The sequence below is a fragment of the Lacerta agilis genome, chromosome 1 (genome assembly GCF_009819535.1).
Source record: "Lacerta agilis isolate rLacAgi1 chromosome 1, rLacAgi1.pri, whole genome shotgun sequence".
Taxonomy (NCBI): Eukaryota; Metazoa; Chordata; class Lepidosauria; order Squamata; family Lacertidae; genus Lacerta; species Lacerta agilis.
The window spans coordinates 82,259,891-82,269,222 of NC_046312.1; the positions used below are offsets into that span (position 1 = coordinate 82,259,891).

Below are 9,332 nucleotides of genomic sequence, written 5' to 3' on the forward strand. Positions count from 1 at the left end.
ATTGGTTTTAGCTGGAAAGGTATTGATTCAGCTTACCACATTATTAAATGTGAACCTAGTTCTTGAGATAAACTTCATACAACTTAAAAGATAGATAGATAGATAGATAGATAGATAGGAATTTTCTCATTTAAACCATCTGTTTCTACTACCACTGGTTTATTTTCTACTGACAGAGCTTTTGAAGAGCCTGTCACAGCAGAGAAATGGGTGTATGCAGGTCATAGGATAGAAAGCAACTAGTAAAGTTGGCTTCAAGGCATTGTAGGGCTCTCTGCATTGATGTGTTGTTTTCCAGGACATCACCATAGACTGGGTAATTGAGGCTCTGTAGCTTCCTGCCTAGTGCTGCTATCACCAGCTGAATGTAGCCTTTGCCACGGTGCGCTGGCATGGTGTAAGCATGGGTCAGGCACCCAAATTGATCCAGCAGGACCCAAGAGATAGGACATCCTCCAGCATCCAGAAGGCAACTACTAGGGAAGCAGTCAATTAGCTGAGTCAGATAGCAGAGACTCAGCTCATTGCCGCCTACACTCCAGGTCTCATTCAGCAGGGGAGCATGAGTGGTGTTGAGTGATGAGAGTTTCAGCTCTGATCCTGACCTGAAGAAGGAAAGAAAGGTTAAGACCTAGCTTCAGAAGTAACACTTAAGGCATGATGAACCAGCCAGCTACAGCACCCAAGTGTCAAGTTTGAAGTCTGCAGATGGAGCTGGGATGCCCTGCAACCACCTGAAGATTAACATGACAAAAGGTGTAACTGAACCCTCTGTAACTTACCTAGATCTACGAGCACATGGTGGTGCTTGTTCTATCTCTAGTCATGGAGAATGGGAGGCCCTAGCTAGTTTATTATTTATTAAATTTATTCCCTACCGTTATTAGTGAGGGACCCAGTTTTTATGCTGACTTCCTTACTTGGGCTACATTTCCCCAAAATTAATTAAGAGGGAATGATAAGTGGCATTGTTATGAGACTATTAAATGCCACCAATGTTGTTTGTTCAATGTACTTGCTGCAACAGAGTTAAATCTTGAAGTACCAGCAAAGATTTAGTACAGAGAAGCTCATTACATTGTGTAGCTGCTATTAGCCCAGTGGACTCATAGCAGTATAAACTACAGCTATGCTTTTGGTAAGTTGATCCCACTCTAGACATGAAATGTTTCAGGAATATTAACCCTATGAATGCACAGTCCTTTACTGTATTGTAATATTTATCAACAGTGATGTTACATTCTAACCTCACTACCTGCCCTGTTGAATGTCCTCCCCTCCCCTTCCCATTTTACAGAGGACTTATCCAGTGGTCGTGATGAACATTACTAAGTATCTGCCTTTTGTAAAGCCTACAAATATGATTTACAGAGATCCACAAACATTGGCTTACTAGCCAGCCAATGTTTGTGCTTTCTCCTAATCACCTTGCTTGTGTCCTTGGGCATGTGCAGAGTACCTGGGTAAGAAGCAGGAATCATCTCTCATTTGAATTATCGAAAAAAATTAGAAACATTGAGGAGTCTTTCTGCAGTTACAACTGCCAAGGTCCTTGTCCTTTCTTCCTGAAAAGATAACTGCCTAGGTATCTGAAGAAGTGTGCATGCACACGAAAGCTCATACCAAGAACAAACTTAGTTGGTCTCCAAGGTGCTACTGGTAAGAATTTTTTTATTTTTTATTTTGTTTTGCCTAGCATAAGAATCACCTCTTGGCATTGAGTTTATTTCCTCCTGCACATATTTTCCCCTGTTACAGGTCTCCAGTGAGTGGGCACCATGCTCTAAATTACTAGTGCACTGGCAATGTCTCCTGCCTTCCTTGTATTGCTTGCTACCTGCAACCCCTGAGTCATAGAGCATGACATACGTGGGTGTGGAAGAAGACAAATTCAAGGGTTTCTGCACAACAAAAACCTGGGTCCGAGTCACCAGCTTTGCGGAGAAATGCTTGGCAGCTGCTAGGTTTTGAGATGTCTGATACACACCATCCTGCAGACCTGGGTGTGGAAAATGGTGAGGGGATTAGTGAGGTGCTCAGAGGAGAGGGGCAGAAGTCGCAGAAGCACAGACCACAACTCTGTATGGGAAAGGTAAAACGGTGATCACCTCAAGGAAGCCTTGCTCTGACTAGCGAAGAGGATTTAAGCAGCACCAAAACTAAGATTTTCTTCCACAGATGCAGAACAGGTGACAATAACACTTCTCTAAATGCATATGCCAATGCTGAAACAGTTCAGAAAAGTACACACACACTCTTAAAACTTGTGCATACAATATTCCCTTTTTTAAGAATTCTAAATTAGTAACACTGGCACATGCACAGAGCTTTGGGTGTTGAGATGTCTTACCCTGAAGTAAGAATTCTTGTTTCCAATCAATGGCATCAGAATCTTCCACCAATTTCTCATAGGCATCCAGGTCCTTATAGAAAACTGCACAAGATTGGGTAAAATAGTTCATTTCTGAAGGCACTTTCTAGGCAAAAACAAGCAGGAAAGATGGGAAGAGGTCATTCCTTTGCACACACTAGCCAACCTAGGACTCTTCATCTAAAGAGCAGGATTAAAAAGCTTTAAAACAGGTGGATTTTTAAAACAGGTCGATTTTTTTTTTATCATAGCAAACCCTCTGCAAGACATAGGCAACCACAGAAGGCACACATTAGATTGCTCATCTGATCAGTGGCAAGCGCCCCTCTTCAGATGATGGAGGTGCAATTTGCATCCAGCCTCAGATGATCAATCTCATCATTTTTTAATTTCTCCCCTTTTTGCTGCTGCTCCCAATATCGGGTTGGGGGTTTGCCACCTTTTAAACCAATTAAGTGTTACTATGCAAAATATGTGCAGTTTTTCTGTTTTAGGGGGCTTAAATGAACCCCCCCCCACTAGCATATCTGATGTAGAGAACAGCATTTCCCTAGCATTCAGCTGACAATATTTCATTGCCAGGAAAATATGCCCCAGCTCGTACCTCATTTATGAGTGTGCTGTGGAAAGTGCATGTGCAAAGGAGTTAGGCATCTGTTGGGGTGTTGTTGGCACCCTGGCAACAGAGAATTTCCTGCACCAGGAATGCTCCACCTCCCAATCCCATCTTCCCCACTATGAATCTTTGTATGTGGCTATACTCTCCCTTGGGTAAAAGTGTGCATCATCCCCCTTTAAAAATAATGGGGCAGACATGTTGCTGCCCCAGCACCAATGCACCACACCCCTACTCTGAGAGCATAAGTACAAGTTATCAAGGTATCAGCACTAAATTAAGGTTAAGGCCGACAGCATACAAACTCACTCACACAGAAAACCAAAGATCATCACAGCCAACCACAAATGAACAATCGCACCCTACGCCAATCCCAACCTCTCCCATCACCAAAGAGAAACAAGCGAACAACAGAGAACGTACACAATCAACGCTGACACCAAACCCTACACATACTAAGGAAAATAAAAACATCGTCACCCCACCTCACCCACCCACCTCCTTTCCCCTTTCTCTCCCTAATGTCTCAACAACCAAATCTGATTTGTAAGGTTAAGGCTAACATGCAAAGCGATTGCTATCTGCTTCACTTTCTGCCAGATTGGGCAGAGAATTAGGGCTTTGCCTGCCAAGCACATCAAAGTGCAAGTAGATAAATAGGTACTTCTCCAGCGGGAAGGTAAACGGCGTTTCCGCGCGCTGCTCTGGTTTCGCCAAAAGCGGCTTAGTCATGCTGGCCACATGACCCGGAAAAACTGTCTGGACAAACACCGGCTCCCTCGGCCAGTAAAGCGAGATGAGCACCGCAACCCCAGAGTCGTCCGCGACTGGACTTAACTGTCAGGGGTCGTTTACCTTTTTTTTTTTTTAACCTTCTCAGTTCCCACTGGTAGTGCTTTCTTCGTCCTCACAATTCAAGCCCTTTGCTGATGCTACTCACAGAACCAAGTCAAACATCCCTCTCTTGGATGTCCCATCCCAGCAATACCTCTCTCTGGAGCCGTGCAATGACCACTCGGAAGCTGGGCCAGGAATCTACCAGTATCTCCTGATGGAAAGCGTTTCCCCGACACACGTTCAGCACAGCCCCATGGACCTGGTGAGACAAGAGGGAGAGGGCACAGCATGGCCATTTCAGCTATCTTGACGTAACAGAAACAGGCGCATTAAAAGAATTCAGATGTGTTCCTGGTTTCTTTCAAATGTCGCCTGTCAGTTTTGTGGCCAGCCTTGCCGTTAACCTTGTCAGTGGTCAGTTGATCCATGAAGGCAACAGTGAGTCATGACACTGCCAGCCCAACCTTATCTGCCATTTTCTGGAAAGCCCTTGTGCCCAGAGTACAGTTCCTTGATCTAACATTTCTAGCGCTAAAGGATAAGAAAGAAACCACTACTCCCTTCCCTTAGATTCTTGGACTGAAGAGGTATCTGTCACAGACTGGGCTCCTGGTGGTGTTCACATTAAGCTTTGGGTTGGATTCATCGCCCAAGCAGAGGTTCTGCATCTGCCTGGCAAAGAGCAGAGGAGGATGCCATCTCACCTTTAGAGATTCAGGGAAGCAGCTCCTCAGCTCTTTCTTCAGCACTTGAAGCTCATTCTTGTTGACTAACACCAGCATCCTCAGAGTAGGCTGGGCCTGCAGATGCTCCAGAAATGAAGACAAAGACCAATGGTGCTTGGGGTGAAAGGATGTAACCTTCCCTTGTACTTCCCTTTCAGCCATGGCAGAAAAAGCAACACACATTTTAATAATGCTAGGATGTAGAACTTTGCCAATCTCAGATTTACTTGGGTCATATGACTGGGTAAATGCCATAGAACACAGACAATGAGCTGTACAAAATGGCACTGCTGTGCGTCCTTTCACACTCCAATCTTGAAAGTTGGACTAACCTGGGCACTTTGAAATTGATGAGAATGATTCTATGCCCTACAACAAGTTTTTGAGTAAGTGCATTCAAGGTTAGTAACAGCTTGATCAGTAACAGGGTTCTGTCTCAACAGAGTCAGGAGTTCCTGATGAATTCAAAGTCCAAGGCAAAATAACTTTTGACTAAGTCATCTTGGGACATCATTGGCAAGCTAGCTTTTTCCTGAGGCCTTCCCCTTCATTTGTTTGAGAGAATCACCTGGCACTACTTCAATGCAACGTAGCTAGCTGCTCTGGCACCCAGAGTAGCGGGGGCGCCACAGCGATCCGCCCGGGGGTGGTGGTGGCTGGCAAGCTGCCCACAGAGTCCGCCTGGCGGACACAAGCCCCATGCTGCCATTTCAGGCAGTGCGGGCTCCCGAACCACCATGTTACTCCCAGGAGAGACGTGTGGTTCAGGCACACTGCAGGCCAGGCCCCGCAGTAAGTGCCACCCCCCACAGTGTGCCATTTTGTCACCCCCTCAGGGATGACACCCAGGGTGGACCACACCCCCTGCACCCCCTTCCTACGCCCCTGCTTCTATATTAACCCACCTTTCTGCAACACACCTATGCTCTGCTGGTAGCACCCTGCGTCCAACTTTCCTGCTTTTGGAATAGAGGGTAAATCAAATGGCATCTTTTTTTTCTAAACTCCCAAGTGCTCTCGAACAAAAGAGAGGAGGACAATGTATTAACTGAAGGAAGGAAGCACAAGATCACTGGAGAAAGTTCAGAATTCAAGTCTTTCATCGATTGCCTTTCATGTTAATTTACACTGGCATCTGTCACACAACGTTCATGCAGGAATAACATCTCTGCAGGTACGCTAGCATCGACAGCAGCCCAAATGTGTACAGCCACGCAACCAATACCAATTCGCTGATCTGGTGACATTAGAGAGCTGACTGAGCCTATCATAATAAATTATTATTCCATAATAAATGGAATAAAGCAATAAAACAAAACTGAGAACTCTTTAGATGTAAAGTCCAGTGTGTAATAGTTAGGAACGATAGTATTGAAAGTAATTCCTTCATCCTTTATGTAGCCTACATTGCTCCTATTTATTTTTTGACATGTTTCAGGAAAGAGCCCACACATTTTAAACTGTGTAATGAGATATGCCCTAAGACAAGGGTAGGGAACTTACAGCCCTTGGCTGTAATTTGCCCACCGGATAATTTTGAGCAGGCCACCCTCATCTGCCATACCCTCTACTGCAAAGCCCCCTCTGCAGTGTTTCCTAAGTAAAAGGTAAAGGACCCCTGGACGGTTAAGTCCAGTCAAACTTGACTATGGGGTGCGGCACTCATCTTGCTTCAGTCTGAGGGAGCCGGCATTTTCCCGCAGACCACTTTCTGGGTCATGTGGCTAGCATGACTAAACTGCTTCTGGCTCAACAGGACACCATGACGAGTGCCAGAGCACATGGAAACACCATTTACCTTCCTATCACAGCGGCACCTATTTATCTACTCACACTGGTATGCTTTTGCTAGGTTGGCAGGAGCTGGGACAGAGCAATGGGATCTTCCTAAGTATCCAGCAATCAGCTGCTTGTTGAGTGCTTTGGAAGTGCTGTACTACACACTTTCTAGTGTTCAGTGCTTCCCAAGTGCCAAGCACAGGACTTGGAAGGCTCTTAGAGCTAGGGTCCTGGGCCTTTACTATTTGCTCATGGTTGGGGCATGTGTGCATCAGCCAACGCATCTTCTGCTTATCTCCATAACGAACGGCATCTGTCCCAATTCTCTCTTAAAGGTAAAGGGACCCCTGACCATTAGGTCCAGTCGTGGACAACTCTGGGGTTGCGGTGCTCATCTTGTTTTACTGGCCGAGGGAGCCGGCGTACAGCTTCTGGGTCATGTGGCCAGCATGACAAAGCTGCTTCTGGCGAACCAGAGCAGCGCACAGAAACGCCGTTTACCTTCCCGCCGGAGCGGTACCTATTTATCTACTTGCACTTTTGACGTGCTTTCGAACTGCTAGGTGGGCAGGAGCTGGGACCGAGCAACGGGAGCTCACCCCGTGGCAGGGATTCGAACTGCCAACCTTCTGATCAGCAAGCCCTAGACTCTGCTGTTAAAGGTACAAGGTGCTTGTCCTCTGTGTCTGACAAACCTACACCAGTCAATAAAAGATTCTAACTCCAATGTGGACCCTTGGCACAATCAGATTTCTTTGTAATGACCAAGCAAGATATTCAGAAATCAACCTTGTTGAATACATCAAAAAGCAAAAGCATAACTTATCATATTAAAACCTAGCAGGAAAAGCAGCATCTGTCAGTGCTAGAAAGGCAGCTTAGATCTGAACTAAAAACACACAAAAATACCTAATTGTGGTGTGTGGAGCTCTGTAGTGCTCCCATCTCCTTAATTGGGCACTTACCGTCTGCAAAATGATATGAGGATGTTTCTGGATCCAGTTCCAGGGACCTTGCAAAAGGGGAGGAAATATTCTCTTTAGCAGGGCCTCTTACCTGCCAGGTACAATGGAAAGGGCTAGAGTCCTCTTGTCAGTCTGCACAGTCATCAGAGGTGGTTAGGGGTGAAGCGAGAAGGTGAAGAGTCCTCTGCTAGATTGTCCTCATGCAGCAGACAAATGATTCATCCCCACATTTTCTGAGCCCACGAGAAATGGTTCAACCTAGCTTGGAAACAGTTATCCTGTCCCTGTCAAACATGTATTTTTATTTATTTTTTGGTTAATTATTAAAAAAACCCACATCCCTAACATCCTAGTTAAGAATGTGAAGGAGAATGTAAACAACAAAGCAGAAAAAAAATTGAAGCTGGAGAAATGGGAAATTGAAACCTTTGCAAAAAATAAAAAAATCTGGTAGAAAAACAAACAGGAAAAAACACATTCTTAGATTCTGGTGCTTGTCCAAGTTTCTCAAACTCTGTCTTGGAACAGATGGTTTTCCATAACTACTGTATGTATGGTGCCTCCATTCTCAGCTGATTGGCCATTGGCTATGCTAGCTGAGGCTGATAAGAAGTGGATACCATAACATCTGGTTGAGCACAGGTTCCCCACCCACAATTCAGAGAAATAACTTCTTGCTTTATTTCCTGGTTATTAACACCTTTAAAGAACCCACATATTCTCAATTAATGCATAATGGTTTTGCTTTGCAATCTTTTGAGTGCATGCACACGAAAGCTCATACCAAGAACAAACTCAGTTGGTCTCTAAGGTGCTACTGGAAAGAATTTCCTATTTTGTTTCGACTATGGCAGACCAACACGACTACCCACCTGTAACTGAATCTTTTGAGTGTAACCTAAGGGAACCACAAACGAGTTTGATTAGAAATACTCTTGTGCTCCATACAACAACTAGTGCATCACCAGGGAAGTGAAATGAATTACACAAGTCCATGATTGCTAGAAAATAATAACTGAGCTGTTCATAATGGAGAAGGAAAAGCAGCAAGGCTATTAGAAACAAGTTTCAACAAAACATTTATATTCTATTATAGTATGGTGATTTCTAAACTGGTGCTCCCTAAGCTGTCAAAAATGGTCTTCAAGGGTGTTAAGCACTGAAAAGAACTACTGGATTAGCAAACCAATAGGAAGGAAAACTGATGGGAGAAAGGCTTCTTCCTTTAGATTTTCTGTAATTAAGAGAAAGAAAGGGAGTATTAGTGACCTAGAGCAGCAACAGGATATGGCATTTCTTTTTACATTTAGCCCAGCATAGAATACAGTAACAGAATCAGAGTTGGAAGGGACCCCATGGATAATCTAGTCTAGCCCCCTGCAATGCAGGAATATGCACTCATACCGGGATCATTCAAACCCGCAACCTTGGTATTAGCAAGTTAGCTCAGTATGTTGAGATTTTGTGTGTAACGTTGCTCTGCTGTTCGATTCCCACTGTAGGCAGTATTAACAATTTTTGTATTACATCAGCCGATTAGCAGTATGCAACTACTACTACGTTATTGAAACACGACTTGTGCATTTTAAACGCTACTGAAAATTGCATGTTAAACATATTAGAATTTATTTCATATTTACAATGGGTTTTTGGGCAGTAAGCCTACTAGTGTCCGACTGAAGTCAGTGGTGGACGCGGCTAAGTTAGTTTAAAAATGGCTCGGCGTTCGATGCTTCCTCTTCTGCCTGACTGAAGAAAAGGTTTGTGCAGTACGGTATTTTAAAGTCTGCAGACTCCATAACTATGTACGAATGCAAGGAGATCCCCCGCAGATTCGGGAGACGCAACAGGCACGCAAAGAAAATCGCGCAGGCGCAGAATGGGCTCAGGACGCTACTTGGGACAGGAGTTGAGAGCCCAGATCCGCGCAACGCAGCGCCGCCCGTCCCGCTGTTTACAATAAGTATAGCCGGCCGAGGCTGAGCCCGAGTCATTCCGAAAGACTTCGGCTGCCGCCCGACGCGTCCGAAGCCGGATAC

At 44.9% G+C, this 9,332-nt stretch overlaps 1 protein-coding gene across 6 annotated transcripts; it reads right to left on the reverse strand.

Moving 5' to 3' along the window:
* Nucleotides 1-140: 140 nt before the first annotated feature.
* Nucleotides 141-7,551, reverse strand: LOC117052659 (glycine N-acyltransferase-like protein 3). 6 transcript variants are annotated; one of them, XM_033159679.1, is made up of 6 exons: nt 7,385-7,550; nt 4,529-4,700; nt 3,976-4,083; nt 2,351-2,477; nt 1,870-1,999; nt 141-605 (listed from the first exon to the last, which is right to left on the reverse strand). In XM_033159679.1, the coding sequence occupies exons 1-6, from the start codon at nt 7,435-7,437 to the stop codon at nt 194-196; spliced, it is 1,002 nt and encodes a 333-aa protein (XP_033015570.1). In that variant the 5' UTR covers nt 7,438-7,550; the 3' UTR covers nt 141-193. The 6 variants fall into 6 exon arrangements, with proteins under 6 accessions (XP_033015570.1, XP_033015597.1, XP_033015612.1 ...); XM_033159706.1 differs by having other exon boundaries at nt 4,529-4,633; nt 7,385-7,547; XM_033159721.1 differs by lacking the exon at nt 7,385-7,550 and adding an exon at nt 7,294-7,361.
* Nucleotides 7,552-9,332: the final 1,781 nt, after the last annotated feature.

Excerpts from the sequence above, each read along its gene's own strand:
- LOC117052659 (XM_033159679.1), bottom strand. The coding sequence starts at position 7,437 with ATGACTGTGCAGACTGACAAGAGGACTCTAGCCCTTTCCATTGTACCT. Across the intron at positions 4,701-7,384 it reads CTTTCCATTGTACCTGGCAG|GGAAGTACAAGGGAAGGTTA; the intron begins GTAAGAGGCCCT and ends CATGGCTGAAAG. Across the intron at positions 2,000-2,350 it reads ACAAGAATTCTTACTTCAGG|GTCTGCAGGATGGTGTGTAT; the intron begins GTAAGACATCTC and ends TTCCACACCCAG.